The sequence below is a fragment of the Acipenser ruthenus genome, chromosome 6 (genome assembly GCF_902713425.1).
Source record: "Acipenser ruthenus chromosome 6, fAciRut3.2 maternal haplotype, whole genome shotgun sequence".
NCBI lineage: Eukaryota > Metazoa > Chordata > Actinopteri > Acipenseriformes > Acipenseridae > Acipenser > Acipenser ruthenus.
In genome coordinates this window covers 75,971,128-75,995,790 of record NC_081194.1, presented here as the reverse complement: position 1 = coordinate 75,995,790, position 24,663 = coordinate 75,971,128, and the positions used below count along the sequence as shown (strand labels likewise).

Genomic DNA, 24,663 nt, shown 5'->3' with positions numbered 1-24,663 from the left:
GCAGGGTCTCGGAAGAAAGCATATCAAGCTGTGCTGGGACAAACGTCCGAACAGACATTGCTTGACATGTATTCAAAAGGGAAATATAAAATGTCAGAAATTACATAAAATTATAGAAAAATCACAAACAAGTATCACAACGTGTTTTGGTCAGCTGCTCCTGACCCACTCTTTGAAAAGTGTTTGACAGCACGACGTACACAGAGCAGATCAAGAGAAGCACACAGCCAAGCTGCTGAACAGAGATCTCTTACTAAAATGCTTCACATTTGGGAAGAGAGTCAGAATGCAGGTAGTCGCTCAAATATGCCTCAACAATAATAAAACTATTTGGCACAAACTTAAAAATCTTGTGGGCCTTTGTCATGCAAACACTAAAAGCACCTGGGTTTATGAAACAAGCATATTAGGTGACACGCATCACCCATCTGCAAATGCAAAATAAGCACAATCATTAACATGACAAATCGATCATGACATGTTCACTGTAATGACATTTAAATGTAAAGGCTGATATACAGACTGACATAGGATGCTTCCATACACAGTATCCTCAGATTCTGATAGACTCAACAAATGTATGCAAGACATACGACAGACAGGCAGTCAGTCAGAAGGACAATCAGACAAGACAGCCTCTATTTATTGCTATCTCGCTACTGTAATGACACATTTTATTACTGTATATAGTTTTGAAAGTTAATAGTAAGGGACTAACACCTGTCTTAAGCTAGAAATTACAGTTATCTTATATTATAGGCTCAATCCTGATGTATAATAAAGTAACAATGTGGTTTTATTGGTACCCACTTTCCCTGTGTCTGTCTTGAGACATTTTTGAAGCAGACCCATGTACTCCCTCTGGAGAGGAGATGCACTTTTGACTATTGCTTAGCCTGCATCCCATCCACTTCATGCACATACTTTTAGAGGATCATGGTGCTGAAAGCTGAGTTTTACAACAGGGCCAACTGGAATGATACCAGCACCTGGAAAGCCATCCACAATTAAATTTGCTCTGGTTTGCTGAACCGTGTGCATAAGTATTAACCAATGAGCATCACTTCCATGAGAAATGGATGAAGTCGGGTAAGCAAAGTAGCAAAGATACATATCTCAGTGCAAGAATCATTACAAGGAGACCTCAATTGCTGTCCACATTAGTGTTCCAGGCATCTCAAACAAGAGGAAGAAAAGAAAATAAAAAAATCTGCTACACCATATCCAACTCTATCAATCCAGTTAAGAACAGGGATCCGTAATGCAACGTTGTACGCATCAGCAACATCAAGATTAATTAGAAGTGTGGGGTGTCATTGGCTCTTCTACACTAGATGCACACAAAGCCCTAGCTCGGTATTCTAAAAGCACCAGCTTCTAGACAGCATTCAGTCTAAGCCAAGGCTATCATAAATTGATGATTATCTCTCACTGGAATAAATTCCTAACTCCAGAAATCTCAGCCCTTAAGCAAAACATGTATAAATATGCCTATACAACAGATTGCTGCAGCTGCTTACCAAAACCTTTGCAAGAATGTATATGAGTTTCATACTTTCCCTTTGAAGAAAAAAAAAAAAAAAGTAAAGATGAGAAAAGTTCCCCAAAAGAGTACTCTTTGCAGGAAATAATGTTCCTGAAATTCTTAGGTTTCTGCAGCTTGCAGCATTTCTCCCCTGTGCCTCAACAATGTGCACTTTCAGAAATAGAGCTGGTGCAGGTAGCTCAAGTGCCAATAGGGCTCACACCTTCCAATGGTTAGACAGCCCGTGTGTTGATCGGTTTTGTCCTTTTTAACTCATGTTTTAGCAATGCTTAATTTAAATGTTGTCCTAATCTTTTTTTTTTTTTTTTTAATTAAAAAACATGCCTTGCCAATCTAGGTCAGCAAAATGACAACCTAACATCCTCGAAAGCTGAAGTTAAGAAATTGGATGACTGGCTCTCAAGATGCTGCTTAAAATGTGTGACACGTGTACATACAGATGCCTTATGTCAGATACTCCCTGTTGTTCAAACAGTACCCAATGAGAACACTGTCCGAGTCCTACGGTGATCCAGCACCTTTATGCATATAACTTGCAAGACAAAAAAAATTATAAAAAAAACTACCCCCTCGAGCTTGTAAAAATAAATGATCATTAAAAAAAAAAAAAAAAAAACCAGGAGATGTGTATGTCAAGTTACCCGAGGAAAAAAACATTCTAGTGCATGAGTGGAACCACAGAGTGCCAGTCTTTGCTTTTAATATTGCAGGTGCAGAACTCACCACAGTTGAGCTCTTCAGCAGTCAGGGTGGCGACAGACCGGCCCTGCAGACTCCTGGGATACTCGCAGGTAGCAGCTGCCTGTGCGTTTCCAGATTCTGCATACTGCTTCAGCAGGGCCGCCAGCCAAAGGAGTGAGCAGTCGCAGTTCAAGGCATTGGAATCTAAACGGCTGGCAGAACAGAAAAAGCAACAACCAAAAAATCAAACAGCTGCATAACCATGTGGATGAATATGAACACAACCAATGCATTGCTAAATGACTGCAGAAAATCTGCTTGTTGACCGCGGGTGTCACACCGCGTAGCTCAGACACACAGTTCTTGAGAAAGACAAGACAGCTTTTTCTACACATAGTGCTGGCACAGTAAAGGTTTTAAGACACAGAAAACAAGCTTGTCAACATTCTGCAGAACCTCTTAGCTGAAAAAAATTTTGGATAGCCCTCCATGTCTTGATCCAACTCGCAAACACTGTCAGCATGAGAAATCCTTCAACTGCCGCGGCCAAAATGAATCAAAACGTTGCAGGGATAAGAAACTAAAACCTTGTAATCTGAAATAGGGTTTATTATAATTACCAACAATTTAATGTTTCGGATCCACTTTGATTTTTATTGTCTCTTGTCTCTTTATTGACTCATAACAGAGGCTCTACTGAATGAAACCTCAGGAGATGTTTCTGGATAAAGAAATGTAGCTTTCTGTGAACCCTAGAAGAAAAATTACATAAAAAAAGGATACATCTCCACTGTAGTGAATATTACAGAGGAAGACATTTCTTTTTTTTAATAGATGAATTCTGATGTCGATCTGGCATTTCTTAAATGAAAAACAAAGACACAGAGTATACTGGTATATCCTGTCCTGAGTATATATAGTTTGTTTTGCTTTTAAGAGTTAATCTAATTCCTACCCTAGTTTATCTGGAGGTTTAAAGTACATACAGTTAACACAATATTTCAATAAATCTTTCATATCCTACACATTTGTTAATTAGATTTTTTAAGGCATTCTAGAAAAGTATATTTAGGGGATTTTTTTTTTTTTTTTTTTTTAATTATTCAGAAGTGTCAACAGTTGTTTCTTTACTACACCTCACAGTTCCAAATAGAACCCTTGTATTTTCAACTGCATTCCTAAGTTACCGGAAGAGCAGGCTTGAAGATGATTTATTAGTTTGCTAACAGCTGTGATAGAAAAGTGAACAATCCAATACATATTGATCATAATGTGTGCACTCTCAAAATGTGGGTTCTATAAACTGCAGGTAATCATTTGAAGGTAAGATTTACTGAAATTATCTCGTTCGCTCTTTGTACTCAACCAAAGAAATCAACTTTAACATTACAGCACTCAAGAACTGACATGGACAAACAAACAACAACAATATGCTTTAACTTACAGCCTTTTCATAGACTGCAAGTGTGAGAATGTCCCCAGCTCTAAATGTGTAATTCTGTTGTTGTGCAAAAATCTGCAAAATAATGGAAAAAGATTATTTTGTTAAAAACCACCCCTCTCAATATATATGCACTCTACTCTTTTTATATAAAACAAACAAACACAGATAAAAGTGTACAGTTTAGTACATCATATCTGTATTGTATCATGTATTGATAGACACACACTTACAATGCAATTAAAGGGAACATTTGATTTTAAAACCCGCCATACCCACTAGCCTTTTCAATTTATATACAAATTTGCATGTATGCTAGAAGCGAGTCAAACAAACTAATTTAAAACATGCCTTTAAATCACACGGTACAAAGGAAGACAGACTTACAGTCTTTCAAGTTTTGGAAGGTGAGTAAAGGATTCTGGCTCCAAGGTTTCTATTTGATTGAAGTGGAGGTACCTGTAAAACAAAAAGTTCATCACTGCAAAAAAAAAAAAACAAACAAACAAAAAAAACACAACAGAATAAAGGCTGTAAATTAAAGTCTACCAAGTGGAGCTGTTTAAAATATGTGAGCACAGTCCTACAATAACCACGTAATTGGTTAAATAGATATTACTACAGTACCGCCTCTTAAACTGCACAACACTAACACTTGTATTCTTGTTATAAGGCGGAACACAAATAGCATTTGATTCAACAGGTAACATTCATTCCTAAAGCTGTCAATTAAAGCTGGCTTATTTAATTAAATATGATTTTAATTACAGCAATTATTTTACAATCATCAACAAGTAATTGAAAATAAGGATTTTGGATACCCTTACTAAAAATGTTAGGCTTTTAAGATTTTATTAAATGATGGACAATACAAAGCATTCAAGTGTGATAATAACCAAGCTTAAACCTTGTAAGGTCATAGTAGCGTTGTCATTGGGGGCGTTTCCCTAACAATCAAGAAACAAATATCCAAGAAACTTGTACATAGAAACAAAAAACTAGGTCTACTAAAGTAAGTAAGACACCAGACTTTTAAACAACACTGATTCATTTTGCTTTGTTATACACACGGCAGAGGCTGTGCAGAGCCTGACTCGTTGAGTTGAAACAGAAGATGCAATGTTTAGAGAGCAGGGAGAAAATCAACTGGAATTTCACATCTGTAGTCATTACACTGTAGGCTTTAGCGTTTATGGACTATCCGACTGCCTAGTACTTGAAAACTAAGCAAACACTAGCATGCTAGCAAGATACACTTCAAGACAGATTGTCCATCCCGTAACAATTGAAACATTCCTGTTCTGGCAGTAAGCTGTACTGGCTTTTCATTTTTTATTTATTTATTTATTTATTTATTTATGGTTTTTTTTTAAATCTAGCTTGTGACAACATTTTTCTGTTTGTTTAAAATTGAACAGAAAGGCTTTGCCCCTGTGCATGACCTTATCATATGGCCTGTCACTTCACAGGTGTTAATTCAATGCTGGATTAAAATGTGATCATAGAGAAGGGCTGGAAAACAAAGGCAAGAACTGTGAGAAGAAGAGAAAACACACACACACGCACACACTCTGGAATGAATGTTAGCATGAGGGTAGGCCTGGGAAAAATGGCAAAGGGAAAACAGCAAAGACAGTAATATTTAGAGCTAGCATTGAAGCCTACATTCTATTTTTATTCAGGGAGATGTATTTTAAAACTTCCACGGCAATAAATAAATAAATAAATAAATAAATAAATAAACAAAACAAACCCAAAATGAAGTGACCAGTATGGTAAAATGCAATTTTGTATAATAATAATAATAATAATAATAAATAATAATAATAATAATTGAGGGAAGAATTATAACAAAGTGGAAGGACGGCTACAGGAAAACTAAATTATTTGCCATACAACCTTATGCCATTAATAACACTGAAAAAGAGGGGGTGGAAACAAGCCATTGTGCTCATTGGCGCCTATCTGTACTTGCATGCTTGTTTCCCAGACTTTAGCTGGTATGTCTGGAACCTAAACTCATTTCAGATGCAGCAGGATTTCAAATATTAAGCACACGTCATAGGAGAGCACTCTCCTAAAGGAAAATGGTGATAGTTTCTTTCCCATTTCAAGTACAGCAGGGAATTTGACTCAACAAACACACCTGCAAACTATGACAGCTACACATTATCAATAATGCAGTACATATCCAGTCGATGAAAACAGTAACCTAATCCAATACAGCAATCTCATCAGCAACATTAGTTTATTATTGAACAGAGAAGATTAGTTCAGAGATTGTAGATCCTACCAAAGTTTTCGTACACTGTGTTGTATGTGCTCCGTGCGCTGCCATTGCTGGTAGTGTCACATTAGCTGTTCAGTGTGTTGACTTGATATGTAAATAAATCCTGTTCGCCTGCGGGGCGTATCAACTTCTTCCATCTCTACGTCGAAGCAGAAATCTGGATTGATCACTGAACAGCACGTTTCTCCATCTTTGTATGGGCCATACTCTATTATGACACCACTGAAGTCGTAGTCGACGATGTTGCAGTGTAAGAATCACTCCTCTGACTGGCCTTGCTCGGATACCTGCCTCCCGTAGGCGGTTTCTGACAGTCTGGTCGGAAATTCAACACATTCCTGGTACTGCAGATGTTGTAGAGGTTGCAGTGGTGAACCTGTCACGTAGGCATATAAATCTGTCCTGGGCTGCCGTCGTCACACATGGGCTACCGGATCTTGGGCGGTCAAGTGCTGTTCCACGTTGCTGGTATTGGTGCCACAGCCGTCCTATAGTGTTCTGGGAAACATTCAGATGCCGTGCCACGACGGACTGAGATTCGCCAGCTTCCAAATGTCCAATAGCATTATTTCGTTGAGCCTCGGTAAGTCTAGGCATAACTTCAAATGTGTCTATAGCGAACACCAATAAGACATCAAGCTGAGAACCTTCCACTTTCATAGCCACATCTCAGCATGTCTTGGAATGCACATGAATATTGAAAGTCTTAAGCAAATGGTGTTCATTTTGGGAATATTCACGTGCTTTGTCATGCGCTTTCGTGTTTAAATAATACAATTATTTTGTTCAAATTTTGTTGCAATTTTTAAGAGATTATATATATATATATATATATATGATAGATAGATATAGATAGATATAGATATATATATATATAGATATAGATATATATATATATATATATATATATATATATATATATATATATATATATTACTACACACACACACACACACACACACACACACACACACACACACAAAATAAAGATATTAAAATTAATGCCATTTAATCCCATTTAGACTCAGGGAAGGATTAAGTGTAGTTTATGTAAAATAGCTGTTTCTAATTTGTTTTCACATGTCGTTTACAGGCACTAAAATCACAACATTTTATGTGTTATGGAACATGCTCTTTAACTGACAAAAAAAATTCAAACTGAATTGTGACGTGACATCGTGACATGCAAGACATGCAACAGAAAATATGCAGAACAAGCACAGATGAACATGATGGTGCTAAGAGGTTTAGAACTCAGAAGGAAAAGGCACTTACAGTTGCTCTAGAGAGACAAGTCCCTTAAATGCTTGCCTGTCAATTGATGCGATTTCATTCTTGTACAAATAGCTGAAACAAGAAATAACCAGTCATATTAGTAAACACACAGGAGCTCAAATAGGGCAGGGGAAAAAACAAATCGCATTATTTTGGAATACAAACGTTGAGATGTTTATTAATGTACTGTAGTTATTTGATGGTGGGCAATGTATATCTCTGGCCAACGGTTTTGCATCACCCTACAGCAGTCACACATTTTGCTTCATAAAGTCAAGTGAAACCTGCTGAATGTTAAATTACCAGATTAAATTACATAGCGCTCTGTAGTTTTACATATACTTAACAAAAAACTGACATTGAAAAATGTGACATTTCAAAATCTAAAATGCAATACTGTACTACTGTTCTGGCTTCTGGTAGACTTTTGCAATATCACTGTGAAGTCACTTCGATTACATGACGTTAAATAAAATATCAAAATTATGTTCATATTAGTTTGTTTTATTAATGTCTCAATCCTAAAATTCTAGGTGATTTAAAACTTTTAGCCATAGCTGTATATTAATCTTCCAATATATTCCGTTTAAGATTTACATATTTTAGATTTTAAAATCTACAATACTCTCATCGGTCAGCAATTAGTTTTCCAAATAAATCTTGAATAAAATATATATATATATATATATATATATATATATATATATATATATATATATATATATATATATATATATATATATACACACACACACACACACACACACACACACACACAAAATTGAAGGCATATGAAAGAAAAGCTTTTTTTTTTTTTTTTTTTTTTTTAAACTACACAAAAGTTTTAAAAAAACAGCTAAAGGCCTTTTGCCTGAAACGTCCTGAATATAAGATTTTTATTTATTTAATTTTTTAAAATATTTTAAACCTTTTGTGTACATTTTTAAAAACCTTCTTTCATTTATACAAACTAAATATATATATATATATATATATATATATATATATATATATATATATATATATATATATATATATATATACACACACATACATATATATACACACACACACACACACACAGTATATATATATTTGTTTATTTTGTTTATTTAGCAGACGCCTTTATCCAAGGCGACTTAAAGAGACTCGGGTGTGTGAACTATGCATCCGCTGTAGAGTCACTTACAACTACGTCTCACCCGAAGGACGGAGCACAAGAAGGTTAAGTGACTTGCTCTGGGTCACACAATGAGTCAGTGGCTGAGCTGGGATTTGAACCGGGGACCTCCCGGTTACAAGCCCTTTTCTTTAACCACTGGACCACACACACACACACACACACATATTATATACACACATACACACTATTTCCATATTGTATACAATTGAGAATTGAACTATATTCTAAATAATGCAATCCTTATGATGCAGTTTTTAAAATAAATATATAAATAATAATAATAATAATAAATTTAATAATAATAATAATATTTTTAAACAAGTGTCAAAGTCAAACAGGGAATAACAGTTCACAGTTAGCCTGTGCAATGCCCAGGACAGTCTTTTTACCCTGGCAAAAGATAGGGGACGAAAAACGCAGACATTAGAAAAAGGAAAAGCTCAGACCCAGTTATATTAAAAGAAGAGGAGACAGGCTGGGTAACTTGTTACAACACACAACTTCCAGCAGTTTGTTAGCATTACTAATTGAGGTAAGCGAACAATGACAATAGATTTTCCCTTTAAACAGATTCAAACTACTGCTTCCATTTAAAAGAGCATCCAACTTGAAATACAGAATAGAGTATAATTATTCACTTTAAATAAACTGTAGCTTACACTGTCACAATACTATATTCTAAAAAAATGCTTTTTTGCAAATGCAATTTGATTCATGGGCTGATCAACAGAAATACATAAAACTGTGTAAGGCATGTACAGGCACACTACAGAATACCCTGTTGAAGGTAAGTGTGTGTGTGTGTGTGGAATAACCATCGTGTGTGCATGCAAGTTTACTATATTTGAAAGCATACAAGCATTTATTTTGGATAAATGCCATGCCCTAGTCCAATGACTCAGAGTCTGTCTTTGGTTGTGCAGAAAGTACAACAATCTTTCATGGAGCAAAGACTTGGTCTAACATTTAATGTGTGTGTCCAAGAAAACCTCCCATTAAAATCAGTGCTGTGTAATGCACACAGTTAGCACCTATCTGAAGCGCTCGCTTGCCTGCTGTAGAAAATGATTACAAGGGGAACATGCAGATGCTGTTTAAAATGAAGGCAGGATTTCCAGAACATGATTATGGGAAGCCCCACACTGGCCTGGAGACTTCTCCTCTTTGATCCCTGAAGTTCTCCGAGATCAACTCCAGCAACAAAACATGCCTTATAATTTGGGGATGTGAATCACTTTGGAGAGCCCACGGCATCCCAATTACTACACAATAAAGGGCTTTACACATCACTTGACAAGCAAGCTTCCTCACAGTCTTTAAGACAGGATGTCTGGTTAACCTTATGACACAGAAGCTGAAAAACCCCCAGTCAAAAGGACTATTCAGAGAACTATGGAACTAACGGATAGAGGCCTGTTCCAATTACATTTTAATACTCAAAGCAAGAATGGAAGAGTTTTAAATGAGCACAATTTTAAAAAAAATATTAAATATTAAAAAAACCACACACACACACACACACACACACACACACACCACTAAATTATATTTCTAGAGTTGTTTTCCGGACAGAAATTAACACATTTTCATATTTAAAATATCGTAATTAACAAACATACTACTTAATATGCTGCAACAGGTTGACCTTTTAATGAGCACTTCAGGGCACTTAGCTAGAAACTAAATGTCACCTTTCCCACAACCTCACAAGGTTCAGCAGACATGTCCATCTCTCATAAGCAATATGCAAGTGGCTCTACTTTCTTTTTACTACAATACATAGTATGTTTTTTTTTTTTTTTTTTTTTTTACTAAACATACCACAAGCTGCTGATTAAATCTTTACAGTACTTAAGTAACTCAAGTTCAGCACAGTGGAACTCTGTTCATCCGCACGGGGGGATAGGTCCGCGGATGTGTGAAATCCACTGATAAATGAGGGGTCATTGCATGTGACTAGAATGCATGGATAAAATACAGAAACTAGTAATGTAAACCAAATTAGTGTTTACTGAAGATGCAAGATGAAGATGTATATTACAAAGACAGAAGAATGTTTTAAAAATGTGTTTACTTTGACAGTGATACTCCTAGCAAAATCTTTTCAAAATGCGACACACCTCCAACCCCGTTTCCCTAGCTTTTTCTGTTACATTAATATTAAATTATGGTAGCTTAAGTGTTGCAAGTTTTCTTGGATTTAAAAACAAAACAAAAAAAATCTATTGAATTTTGTTTAACTTTAAACAGTATGTTTCTCAAACATCATTCTTTTCTAATCTAATTAATCTAATCTAACCCGGATCCGGAACAAAGTCGGCAACAGTTGCTATATGATGCAATTGCTTGAACTCAGTCTCAAGCCATCTTCAGTATCCATTCATTTTTGATTGATAGTTTGTTGTCCAGTGATTATATAGGCAACACAGAATTACACTGCATTCTATTATTTCTGTAATATAATATTATTGACATCATGTGTATACAGGGCTGTACTGTGTGTTTTCAGGTTTAGGCCCATGTGTAGGGCTGTGCTGTGTGTTTTCAGGTTTAGGCTCATGTGTAGGGCTGTGCTGTGTGTTTTCAGGCTTAGGCTCATGTGTATATAGGGCTGTGCTGTGTGTTTTCAGGTTTAGGCTCATGTTTATATAGGGCTGTGCTGTGTGTTTTCAGGTTTAGGCTCATGTGTAGGGCTGTGCTGTGTGTTTTCAGGTTTAGGCTCATGTGTATATAGGGCTGTGCTGTGTGTTTTCAGGTTTAGGCTCATGTGTAGGGCTGTACTGTGTGTTTTCAGGTTTAGGCTCATGTGTAGGGCTGTGCTGTGTGTTTTCAGGTTTAGGCCCATGTGTAGGGCTGTGCTGTGTGTTTTCAGGTTTAGGCTCATGTGTAGGGCTGTACTGTGTGTTTACAGGTTTAGGCTCATGTGTAGGGCTGTACTGTGTGTTTTCAGGTTTAGGCTCATGTGTATATAGGGCTGTACTGTGTGTTTTCAGGTTTAGGCTCATGTGTATATAGGGCTGTGCTGTGTGTTTTCAGGTTTAGGCTCATGTGTAGGGCTGTACTGTGTGTTTTCAGGTTTAGGCTCATGTGTAGGGCTGTACTGTGTGTTTACAGGTTTAGGCTCATGTGTAGGGCTGTACTGTGTGTTTTCAGGTTTAGGCTCATGTGTATATAGGGCTGTACTGTGTGTTTTCAGGTTTAGGCTCATGTGTATATAGGGCTGTACTGTGTGTTTTCAGGTTTAGGCTCATGTGTAGGTGCTGTACTGTGTGTTTTCAGGTTTAGGCTCATGTGTAGGGCTGCACTGTGTGTTTTCAGGTTTAGGCTCATGTGTAGGGCTGTGCTGTGTGTTTTCAGGTTTAGGCTCATGTGTAGGGCTGTGCTGTGTGTTTTCAGGTTTAGGCTCATGTGTATATAGGGCTGTGCTGTGTGTTTTCAGGTTTAGGCTCATGTGTAGGGCTGCGCTGTGTGTTTTCAGGTTTAGGCTCATGTGTAGGGCTGCACTGTGTGTTTTCAGGTTTAGGCTCATGTGTAGCGCTGTGCTGTGTGTTTTCAGGTTTAGGCTCATGTGTATATAGGGCTGTACTGTGTGTTTTCAGGTTTAGGCTCATGTGTAGGGCTGTGCTGTGTGTTTTCAGGTTTAGGCTCATGTGTATATAGGGCTGTGCTGTGTGTTTTCAGGTTTAGGCTCATGTGTAGGGCTGCGCTGTGTGTTTTCAGGTTTAGGCTCATGTGTAGGGCTGCACTGTGTGTTTTCAGGTTTAGGCTCATGTGTAGGGCTGTACTGTGTTTTCAGGTTTAGGCTCATGCGTAGGGCTGTGCTATGTGTTTTCAGGTTTAGACTCATGCGTAGGGCTGTGCTGTGTGTTTTCAGGTTTAGGCTCATGTGTAGGGCTGCGCTGTGTGTTTTCAGGTTTAGGCTCATGTGTAGGGCTGTGCTGTGTGTTTTCAGGTTTAGGCTCATGTGTAGGGCTGTGCTGTGTGTTTTCAGGTTTAGGCTCATGTGTAGGGCTGTGCTGTGTGTTTTCAGGTTTAGGCTCATGTGTAGGGCTGTGCTGTGTGTTTTCAGGTTTAGGCTCATGTGTATATAGGGCTGTACTGTGTGTTTTCAGGTTTAGGCTCATGTGTAGGGCTGTGCTGTGTGTTTTCAGGTTTAGGCTCATGTGTAGGGCTGTACTGTGTGTTTACAGGTTTAGGCTCATGTGTAGGGCTGTGCTGTGTGTTTTCAGGTTTAGGCTCATGTGTAGGGCTGTGCTGTGTGTTTTCAGGTTTAGGCTCATGTGTAGGGCTGCGCTGTGTGTTTTCAGGTTTAGGCTCATGTGTAGGGCTGCACTGTGTGTTTTCAGGTTTAGGCTCATGTGTAGGGCTGTGCTGTGTGTTTTCAGGTTTAGGCTCATGTGTATATAGGGCTGTACTGTGTGTTTTCAGGTTTAGGCTCATGTGTAGGGCTGTACTGTGTGTTTTCAGGTTTAGGCTCATGTGTAGGGCTGTGCTGTGTGTTTTCAGGTTTAGGCTCATGTGTATATAGGGCTGTGCTGTGTGTTTTCAGGTTTAGGCTCATGTGTAGGGCTGTGCTGTGTGTTTTCAGGTTTAGGCTCATGTGTAGGGCTGTACTGTGTGTTTTCAGGTTTAGGCTCATGTGTAGGGCTGTGCTGTGTGTTTTCAGGTTTAGGCCCATGTGTAGGGCTGTGCTGTGTGTTTTCAGGTTTAGGCTCATGTGTAGGGCTGTACTGTGTGTTTACAGGTTTAGGCTCATGTGTAGGGCTGTACTGTGTGTTTTCAGGTTTAGGCTCATGTGTATATAGGGCTGTACTGTGTGTTTTCAGGTTTAGGCTCATGTGTATATAGGGCTGTGCTGTGTGTTTTCAGGTTTAGGCTCATGTGTAGGGCTGTACTGTGTGTTTACAGGTTTAGGCTCATGTGTAGGGCTGTACTGTGTGTTTTCAGGTTTAGGCTCATGTGTAGGGCTGTACTGTGTGTTTTCAGGTTTAGGCTCATGTGTATATAGGGCTGTACTGTGTGTTTTCAGGTTTAGGCTCATGTGTAGGTGCTGTACTGTGTGTTTTCAGGTTTAGGCTCATGTGTAGGGCTGCACTGTGTGTTTTCAGGTTTAGGCTCATGTGTAGGGCTGTGCTGTGTGTTTTCAGGTTTAGGCTCATGTGTAGGGCTGTGCTGTGTGTTTTCAGGTTTAGGCTCATGTGTATATAGGGCTGTGCTGTGTGTTTTCAGGTTTAGGCTCATGTGTAGGGCTGCGCTGTGTGTTTTCAGGTTTAGGCTCATGTGTAGGGCTGCACTGTGTGTTTTCAGGTTTAGGCTCATGTGTAGGGCTGTGCTGTGTGTTTTCAGGTTTAGGCTCATGTGTATATAGGGCTGTACTGTGTGTTTTCAGGTTTAGGCTCATGTGTAGGGCTGTGCTGTGTGTTTTCAGGTTTAGGCTCATGTGTATATAGGGCTGTGCTGTGTGTTTTCAGGTTTAGGCTCATGTGTAGGGCTGCGCTGTGTGTTTTCAGGTTTAGGCTCATGTGTAGGGCTGCACTGTGTGTTTTCAGGTTTAGGCTCATGCGTAGGGCTGTACTGTGTGTTTTCAGGTTTAGGCTCATGCGTAGGGCTGTGCTATGTGTTTTCAGGTTTAGACTCATGCGTAGGGCTGTGCTATGTGTTTTCAGGTTTAGGCTCATGTGTAGGGCTGTGCTGTGTGTTTTCAGGTTTAGGCTCATGTGTAGGGCTGTGCTGTGTGTTTTCAGGTTTAGGCTCATGTGTAGGGCTGTGCTGTGTGTTTTCAGGTTTAGGCTCATGTGTAGGGCTGTGCTGTGTGTTTTCAGGTTTAGGCTCATGTGTATATAGGGCTGTACTGTGTGTTTTCAGGTTTAGGCTCATGTGTAGGGCTGTGCTGTGTGTTTTCAGGTTTAGGCTCATGTGTAGGGCTGTGCTGTGTGTTTTCAGGTTTAGGCTCATGTGTAGGGCTGTGCTGTGTGTTTTCAGGTTTAGGCTCATGTGTAGGTCTGTGCTGTGTGTTTTCAGGTTTAGGCTCATGTGTATATAGGGCTGTACTGTGTGTTTTCAGGTTTAGGCTCATGTGTAGGGCTGTGCTGTGTGTTTTCAGGTTTAGGCTCATGTGTATATAGGGCTGTACTGTGTGTTTTCAGGTTTAGGCTCATGTGTAGGGCTGTGCTGTGTGTTTTCAGGTTTAGGCCCATGTGTAGGGCTGTGCTGTGTGTTTTCAGGTTTAGGCTCATGTGTAGGGCTGTACTGTGTGTTTACAGGTTTAGGCTCATGTGTAGGGCTGTGCTGTGTGTTTTCAGGTTTAGGCTCATGTGTATATAGGGCTGTGCTGTGTGTTTTCAGGTTTAGGCTCATGTGTAGGGCTGCGCTGTGTGTTTTCAGGTTTAGGCTCATGTGTAGGGCTGCACTGTGTGTTTTCAGGTTTAGGCTCATGTGTAGGGCTGTGCTGTGTGTTTTCAGGTTTAGGCTCATGTGTATATAGGGCTGTGCTGTGTGTTTTCAGGTTTAGGCTCATGTGTAGGGCTGTGCTGTGTGTTTTCAGGTTTAGGCTCATGTGTATATAGGGCTGTACTGTGTGTTTTCAGGTTTAGGCTCATGTGTAGGGCTGTGCTGTGTGTTTTCAGGTTTAGGCTCATGTGTAGGGCTGTGCTGTGTGTTTTCAGGTTTAGGCTCATGTGTAGGGCTGTGCTGTGTGTTTTCAGGTTTAGGCTCATGTGTAGGTCTGTGCTGTGTGTTTTCAGGTTTAGGCTCATGTGTATATAGGGCTGTACTGTGTGTTTTCAGGTTTAGGCTCATGTGTAGGGCTGTGCTGTGTGTTTTCAGGTTTAGGCTCATGTGTATATAGGGCTGTACTGTGTGTTTTCAGGTTTAGGCTCATGTGTAGGGCTGTGCTGTGTGTTTTCAGGTTTAGGCCCATGTGTAGGGCTGTGCTGTGTGTTTTCAGGTTTAGGCTCATGTGTAGGGCTGTACTGTGTGTTTTCAGGTTTAGGCTCATGTGTAGGGCTGTGCTGTGTGTTTTCAGGTTTAGGCTCATGTGTATATAGGGCTGTGCTGTGTGTTTTCAGGTTTAGGCTCATGTGTAGGGCTGCGCTGTGTGTTTTCAGGTTTAGGCTCATGTGTAGGGCTGCACTGTGTGTTTTCAGGTTTAGGCTCATGTGTAGGGCTGTGCTGTGTGTTTTCAGGTTTAGGCTCATGTGTATATAGGGCTGTACTGTGTGTTTTCAGGTTTAGGCTCATGTGTAGGGCTGTGCTGTGTGTTTTCAGGTTTAGGCTCATGTGTATATAGGGCTGTGCTGTGTGTTTTCAGGTTTAGGCTCATGTGTAGGGCTGCGCTGTGTGTTTTCAGGTTTAGGCTCATGTGTAGGGCTGCACTGTGTGTTTTCAGGTTTAGGCTCATGCGTAGGGCTGTACTGTGTGTTTTCAGGTTTAGGCTCATGCGTAGGGCTGTGCTATGTGTTTTCAGGTTTAGACTCATGCGTAGGGCTGTGCTATGTGTTTTCAGGTTTAGGCTCATGTGTAGGGCTGTGCTGTGTGTTTTCAGGTTTAGGCTCATGTGTAGGGCTGTGCTGTGTGTTTTCAGGTTTAGGCTCATGTGTAGGGCTGTGCTGTGTGTTTTCAGGTTTAGGCTCATGTGTAGGGCTGTGCTGTGTGTTTTCAGGTTTAGGCTCATGTGTATATAGGGCTGTACTGTGTGTTTTCAGGTTTAGGCTCATGTGTATATAGGGCTGTGCTGTGTGTTTTCAGGTTTAGGCTCATGTGTATATAGGGCTGTACTGTGTGTTTTCAGGTTTAGGCTCATGTGTAGGGCTGTGCTGTGTGTTTTCAGGTTTAGGCTCATGTGTAGGGCTGTGCTGTGTGTTTTCAGGTTTAGGCCCATGTGTAGGGCTGTGCTGTGTGTTTTCAGGTTTAGGCTCATGTGTAGGGCTGTACTGTGTGTTTACAGGTTTAGGCTCATGTGTAGGGCTGTACTGTGTGTTTTCAGGTTTAGGCTCATGTGTATATAGGGCTGTACTGTGTGTTTTCAGGTTTAGGCTCATGTGTATATAGGGCTGTGCTGTGTGTTTTCAGGTTTAGGCTCATGTGTAGGGCTGTACTGTGTGTTTTCAGGTTTAGGCTCATGTGTATATAGGGCTGTACTGTGTGTTTTCAGGTTTAGGCTCATGTGTAGGTGCTGTACTGTGTGTTTTCAGGTTTAGGCTCATGTGTATATAGGGCTGTGCTGTGTGTTTTCAGGTTTAGGCTCATGTGTAGGGCTGCGCTGTGTGTTTTCAGGTTTAGGCTCATGTGTAGGGCTGCACTGTGTGTTTTCAGGTTTAGGCTCATGTGTAGGGCTGTGCTGTGTGTTTTCAGGTTTAGGCTCATGTGTATATAGGGCTGTACTGTGTGTTTTCAGGTTTAGGCTCATGTGTAGGGCTGTGCTGTGTGTTTTCAGGTTTAGGCTCATGTGTATATAGGGCTGTGCTGTGTGTTTTCAGGTTTAGGCTCATGTGTAGGGCTGCGCTGTGTGTTTTCAGGTTTAGGCTCATGTGTAGGGCTGCACTGTGTGTTTTCAGGTTTAGGCTCATGTGTAGGGCTGTACTGTGTGTTTTCAGGTTTAGGCTCATGCGTAGGGCTGTGCTATGTGTTTTCAGGTTTAGACTCATGCGTAGGGCTGTGCTATGTGTTTTCAGGTTTAGGCTCATGTGTAGGGCTATACTGTGTGTTTTCAGGTTTAGGCTCATGTGTAGGGCTGTGCTGTGTGTTTTCAGGTTTAGGCTCATGTGTAGGGCTGTGCTGTGTGTTTTCAGGTTTAGGCTCATGTGTAGGGCTGTGCTGTGTGTTTTCAGGTTTAGGCTCAGGTGTATATAGGGCTGTACTGTGTGTTTTCAGGTTTAGGCTCATGTGTATATAGGGCTGTGCTGTGTGTTTTCAGGTTTAGGCTCATGTGTAGGGCTGTACTGTGTGTTTTCAGGTTTAGGCTCATGTGTATATAGGGCTGTGCTGTGTGTTTTCAGGTTTAGGCTCATGTGTAGGGCTGTACTGTGTGTTTTCAGGTTTAGGCTCATGTGTATATAGGGCTGTACTGTGTGTTTTCAGGTTTAGGCTCATGTGTAGGTGCTGTACTGTGTGTTTTCAGGTTTAGGCTCATGTGTAGGGCTGTGCTGTGTGTTTTCAGGTTTAGGCTCATGTGTAGGGCTGTGCTGTGTGTTTTCAGGTTTAGGCTCATGTGTATATAGGGCTGTGCTGTGTGTTTTCAGGTTTAGGCTCATGTGTAGGGCTGCACTGTGTGTTTTCAGGTTTAGGCTCATGTGTAGTGCTGTGCTGTGTGTTTTCAGGTTTAGGCTCATGTGTAGGGCTATACTGTGTGTTTTCAGGTTTAGGCTCATGTGTATATAGGGCTGTGCTGTGTGTTTTCAGGTTTAGGCTCATGTGTAGGGCTGTGCTGTGTGTTTTCAGGCTTAGGCTCATGTGTATATAGGGCTGTACTGTGTGTTTTCAGGTTTAGGCTCATGTGTAGGGCTGTGCTGTGTGTTTTCAGGTTTAGGCTCATGTGTAGGGCTGTGCTGTGTGTTTTCAGGCTTAGGCTCATGTGTAGGGCTGTACTGTGTGTTTTCAGGTTTAGGCTCATGTGTATATAGGGCTGTGCTGTGTGTTTTCAGGTTTAGGCTCATGTGTATATAGGGCTGTACTGTGTGTTTTCAGGTTTAGGCTCATGTGTATATAGGGCTGTGCTGTGTGTTTTCAGGTTTAGGCTCATGTGTAAGGCTGTACTGTGTGTTTTCAGGTTTAGGCTCATGTGTAGGGCTATACTGTGTGTTTTCAGGTTTAGGCTCATGTATAGGGCTATACTGTGTGTTTTCAGGCTTAGGCTCATGTGTAGGGCTGTACTGTGTGTTTTCAGGTTTAGGCTCATGTGTAGGGCTATACTGTGTGTTTTCAGGTTTAGGCTCATGTGTAGGGCTGTGCTGTGTGTTTTCAGGCTTAGGCTCATGTGTAGGGCTGTACTGTGTGTTTTCAGGTTTAGGCTCATGTGTATATAGGGCTGTGCTGTGTGTTTTCAGGTTTAGGCTCATGTGTATATAGGGCTGTACTGTGTGTTTTCAGGTTTAGGCTCATGTGTATATAGGGCTGTGCTGTGTGTTTTCAGGTTTAGGCTCATGTGTAAGGCTGTACTGTGTGTTTTCAGGTTTAGGCTCATGTGTAGGGCTGTACTGTGTGTTTTCAGGTTTAGGCTCATGTGTATATAGGGCTGTACTGTGTGTTTTCAGGTTTAGGCTCATGTGTATATAGGGCTGTGCTGTGTGTTTTCAGGTTTAGGCTCATGTGTAAGGCTGTACTGTGTGTTTTCAGGTTTAGGCTCATGTGTAGGGCTATACTGTGTGTTTTCAGGTTTAGGCTCATGTATAGGGCTATACTGTGTGTTTTCAGGTTTAGGCTCATGTGTATATAGGGCTGTACTGTGTGTTTTCAGGTTTAGGCTCATGTGAGTTTAAGGTTGTGTTAATATCTGCCTTAGACTGTGTTGGTGCATTCATTAACTATATACAAGACCCTTTATTTTCAGGTATAACGTTTAATTAACATTTCCCGGGGATTCATCAATTTCTTTTTTTTTTTTTTTTTTAATTAATAATTTGGGTGCAAATCATTCATTCCCAGTTTTACAAGTTAATTTCAGGGCCAATTTTGGTGAAGGAACGAACACTCTCTCACCCTCTTCTATTTGTTGTGAATGCCAACAGCTGAGTGACCATGTAAAGTGGGTGAAGCTAACCTGCAGCCGTACTACAGACTGAATGTGAAGTCCTGGATTCCTTGGTATAAAATCAGTACTGAAAATAAAGGGCTTTGTTGGCATAGAAGTACTTGATACATGAATAACACATTAAATGAAGAGGACTGTAACAAAGTGATGGATTTTGCAAGATCTCTCCCCTCACTCACAGATATTTCAAGTTCTCCAAATCTTCAAATACTCCTCTTGGAATTCTTCTAATTTGATTATTGTTCAGGAGCCTACAAGAGAAAGATGAATCATTTAGGAACACAAAAACATAACACTGCCTTTTTTAAGGCATATTTAGATCTAAAAAGGTGTTTTACACAGTGGGGACGACCCCACAACGTTGTTTTTTCAGGAGTTACTTTCTTTGTGGGGACATTTTATTTGCAGTTTTGTTATGATACTGTACTGTATGATAAAGTAGAACCAGATACTGTACTGTTTCTGATCTCATCTGCATCAATCTACATAAATGGGGTTTAAAATATAGTGTGTTTTTTTTTGGTAACCAATCACTTGTTTTATGGAAAGAATGTACAGTAGGAAATCTGCAGTCAAATATTTTTAAAAGATTACACACCCCACCCCCAAGTACTGTTATTATTTAGTGCTGTACAAAAAGATAATTTGATGCAGGTGTACACATTTATTAAAATCACTGAAAACTCCTTTTCAGAGTTATGGACATTTCAGGCTTATGAACAGCCTCAATTCCCAAGGTGTTCGTAACTCTGAGTTTCTACTCTATGAGGATCTAACAGCCCAACTGTTAAATGCATTGGAATAGGTCTATGCTTGTTATAGCTGCCGATATTATGTCTACTATGTCAAAGAGGAAGACATTGTTTTTGTCATTCTTCTCCTTCTACTTCAAGCTTTTGATTGGCACAGGATATAATGGAACAGATGGAATGTGATATGCTTTAGCATGTGGGTAAAGGGCTCTAGACATCTACTGAATATGGGGGCAATAGCTGAAGGGAAAAGGTCAGGATGGTCCACAATATAAAAGTATAGGGTCAAAATCAGTTTCCTGCTGAGATTACAAGAATGCTCAATACAAGGCGTAGAGCATTTCTAATTCAGAAGATGTTTCTACATAGTTATAACAAAATCAAGTAGTAGAATAGTAAGGTATGATGTCTGTGCATCAGAAAAGACATCACAGAATAGAGACCAAACACAACTGCTAAGCAGTCTACCTGGTCACTGCTGACCAATAAGAGAATGATGGCTGTCGAGGACGTACACATTGGAAAAAGACAGAAGTATTGAAGTGTCAATACGACACAAATAACGATACTTACAGTGTGTTGAGATTTTTAAGTCGTTTAAAAGAGCCAGGCTGAATATCTTTTATTCTGTTAAACCTCAAGTCACTGAAAAAAAAGGAAAAAAAATATACATTGGTTATATATCCCTATATACAATAAAGACATGCACGCTTATCATGCTTCTGTTGTCATTAAATAATGAAGTTTGAAAGCAAGATCATTTGCATTGTGTTTTATTGCCAAGTGGTCAGATCAGTAAGCATTGTGTTTACTTGAAAAAGAATAGTTAGTTAGTCCTTCATACTTACAACAAACTAATACCCCAGGGCATCTCAAAGTAACAATACTATAATTTACTCTGTAAAGACTTTTTGCTTAAATGTGCAACAGTAATATACCTGCAGGGTTGCAGGTGTGAGTACTAGACTAAAAGCTTTCCAGACGGCACAAATGAACACATTTCACAACAAAAGGCATTCATCTCTAGGTCTGATGAATAAGATGTCTGCAGTGTTACCATGGTGTCCCATGTCTGCACCACAAGTACTTAACATGCACAGAGCATACTGAATGATTGTTCGCGGTATACAGTTTTTATTCGCCGCAGGGGGGTGTCCCAGTAAATCACAAGCCCCGACAGGAGCGAGTGGTTTATGTAAGGTCATCCTCCTAAGGGGAATAACAATCACATACCATGAACAATCATTCAGTATTCTGTTTATACCACAAGTATATATTTTAAATAAAATGTGTATATTTTCTATATTAAATCAGTTGATTAATTCAGGTATTATTTTACCTGGTGGATCTTTACTTTCATTGTCAACAGACTATGCTTCAACACAGATAAATTTCAAACCCTGTTTATGGCCTCTTCGTAACTGTCTTTTTAGATAGAACCAGTCTGCCAATTTGCTGCCTCTCTGTTGTTTCCTACCGTTACCAGTGTTAAATGAAAGGGGTACAGACCCCATATCAGACGCACGCAGATCGGTTGCTGGCATTTCTTGACTAAAGGAGTCCAAATCAAACCAACAATAGAAATCTGAAATGATTTCAGACATTAATTTGCACATGTATCGGTGGCAGCATTGTTTGAACTACCAAAGAGCAGCTCTGGCCTGAGTTTCAGCAGCACATCACTGGATTGGCATGTAAGCAAAGACACATTCAAAACTAGTGCCGGTAAGCATGTAATCCCACTCAAGTGGGATAACCAAATGTATCCCACACTAGATATACCCACACTTGTGGTAAAAACATTGTACAATGAGTTCCAAATGTACAAAAGATCAAAGTTATACAAGCGCAGGGAGACGGCTGTCTAAAAGTAAAGTTACAGTGATTATAATTATCCATCTAGGATCCTTAGCTTGAAACAAATAAAAATCATCTGTGCTGCTTCTGACCAGAATCCAAAAATTACTCAATCACATCTGTTTCTGAATGAAATAAATTAAAATCATAATGGATTACTAGGTGGCTTTTTCCATTTTTTTATTCTTCTAAATAAGTTTCATACATACACACAAAAAAAAAAAACACACATTCAAAAAGGTAAAAAATGTCAATCACTCACAATATTGCAAATAATTTTCATGCAACACATTTAAACTAAAACTTTGAAAATGATACCGAATTTCTTCAACTAGAATGCAGTAAAAAGGTATACATGTTTATTTGAAAACTACAACAACATTTCTAGAGATGGTCTGAAAATAAAATGATTTAACTGTATCTGTGATAAAGTACTGGCATGCTCCAGTCTAAAACTGCTGAAACCAGATCATATTCTTTGAGCAACTTCCCAAATATCGATTTGAACAATATTAGTTGGTCTAACCGTGTGAGCATTGGGGTTAAAACAGCATTTACAAGTTCCCAAACACAAGTATGGCACTGGAGTTTTGAATCGCATAAAGCTGCACATTCTCTTTTTCTCTGTTGTTCACATTTTAATGAAAAGCTTCAGTTAATTTTAAGTCATATGTTAAGGAAATAAATCATCCGCCCAGTAAATACTCAGCATGTGGCTAGAATTAAATAATGAGTGGACAAAAACAGATGTTTGCTATTGAGGAGACCAACATGGTTTTACATGTCCTGAACTGTAATACAGCAAATCAGATATATATATAGGTTTTTTTGGCAGATGTACACAAAATGTTAAAAAAAATAATAAAAAATATGTTTTTCATTTTTGCACACTGCACTTGCTCTTATTGTATTACTCTTGCTCTTATTGTATTACTTGTATTGTAACACTTGAAATGTATTTTCTTACGATTGTAAGTCGCCCTGGATAAGGGCGTCTGCTAAGAAATAAATAAATAATAATAATAATAATAATAATAATAAATAATAATAATAATAATAATAATTATACCTCCTTTCAAACACACACACAGACATATATACAGCTGGCTCTGAGCTAAATATATATATATATATATATATATATATATATATATATATATATATATATATATAAAAATTACACACACACAAATTATATTATTTATAGTATAGTTTTTGTATCCATAGTAGCAACATTCACAATAAATGTATTTCAAAAATGTTTGTGTGATAAATGGCTATGTAAATGTGAACATATAATATGATAATTATTTTGTACAGATAATGCCAAAGATAAATAAATACAATCAACTTAGATATCACATTTATACATTATTCCATTACAAACTATATTTTTAGCTATTTTATAAATCAGCGGCAGTTTATTCTGTGATCAACACACCCATTATGGATCTGCACAACATTTTTGATTAAAACGGAAGACATCATGTTGGTTGAATTTAATTCAGTGAAGCTGAAAACAACAATTACAAACACACACATTCTCCAAAACTAGTACATAATTGAGAAAAAAAAAAACACATACACTAATCCTAATCTGGTACCTTAACTTCTTTTTGAAAAGTAAACATATCTGAAGCCACAAGGTGTGCTCTTATGTACAGAAGCTTCAACCTTTAGCTGAGATTTTAACTGTTGGAAATCCATCTGATCCTTCTTGAGTAATGAGACTATTAGCTTTTTCACACTACAAACAGTGATCAGCAGACGACAGGACCAGCATTAACAAGCGCCTCAGGTTTCAGGACGCTCCAGCAGCCCTGTAACAGTATCCCTACAGAATTCCACGAGGCATGCTGGGGCACATGCTTTCCTGGGACAAAAACTCCATCTGCAGTAGGAAGAAACCTATACATGTTGGGCCCAAGATAATTATAAATAAATTAAAATCAGAACCAGGTCATTTCTAAACTTTTCTATATTACGTTTAGCCACGTGCAGGTTTGTGGTACTCCGTATTTGGTGCCGGTTTTACCCCACTCAGATTGGTGTTTAAAAGACGAGGCAACTTTCAAGCAACATGCTCAAAATCAAGAATGGATTGCTTGAATCGTGCAGAGCTTTTAAAAATTGTCACCTGAAACTAGTTGCCTCGTGTTGCCATGACCTGAAGTCGATCCATCTCTATGGCACATTTGCTAAAAGCAGCTTAAAATGCTACCTTGCTCAATACAGTAATAAAAGCCCTATTAATGTACAGTAAAGATTCGTTAGGAATGTATTTCTTAGCTGTCCTGCAATCAATGTTTCCTACATTCTTAAACCTCCACTTTCCAGTGATAGTACATCAGGAACATGCCAGCATGACTTCATGCCTCACTAAGCAACACTGACTTCCTATGAACACAAGACTCTTTTGTCCCTTGTTTTCCTGAATTGAGCAGTAAGGGGTTATTTCAGGCAAAATAAAACTCCTGCTGAGACACTTATACATGACATCACGTCTACCTAAAACAAGGTCTTTAAGGAGATTTAAAAAAACACGCACACACACACACACCACTTAACAGTGTCAGTGCTCTAAGTAAGCTTTTTATTTTAGGCGCCAGCAGGTTCCTATTATTTTCTTCATGGTCGCCAGAAAAAGAAAATGGTTGCCCATAACTGCACTGAAATTTATTAAATATAAATACAAACTATTGTTCAAAATAATATAATATTAAGGTATACATTTTTAACAAACAATAATGCGTGTCTCTATATGCAGCACTTTTGCAGATTTGTTTTTCTGCACAGAAAAAAAACGAATTCTTTTTAAAAAGGCAGTCCAAAACAAACTTTAGAATAGGTAATAGTGAACAGTAATTTCATTACTATGCTTGCTTACAATA

At 39.0% G+C, this 24,663-nt stretch overlaps 1 protein-coding gene across 5 annotated transcripts in view; it reads right to left on the bottom strand.

Annotated features, from left to right (window-relative positions):
• Positions 1-24,663, bottom strand: part of LOC117411346 (peroxidasin homolog) — a 72,315-nt gene that overhangs the window by 26,937 nt on the left and 20,715 nt on the right. For 4 of the 5 annotated variants that reach the window (XM_059025820.1, XM_059025822.1, XM_059025821.1 and 1 more), the window contains exons 2-7: positions 20,489-20,560; positions 19,343-19,414; positions 7,234-7,305; positions 4,056-4,127; positions 3,672-3,743; positions 2,270-2,439 (exon numbers count right to left, since the gene is read on the bottom strand). In XM_059025820.1, coding sequence (XP_058881803.1) covers positions 2,270-2,439; positions 3,672-3,743; positions 4,056-4,127; positions 7,234-7,305; positions 19,343-19,414; positions 20,489-20,560 — 530 coding nt within the window. The remainder of the gene's footprint in view (positions 1-2,269; positions 2,440-3,671; positions 3,744-4,055; positions 4,128-7,233; positions 7,306-19,342; positions 19,415-20,488; positions 20,561-24,663) is intronic. The other variant, XM_034018713.3, reaches the window with a different exon arrangement.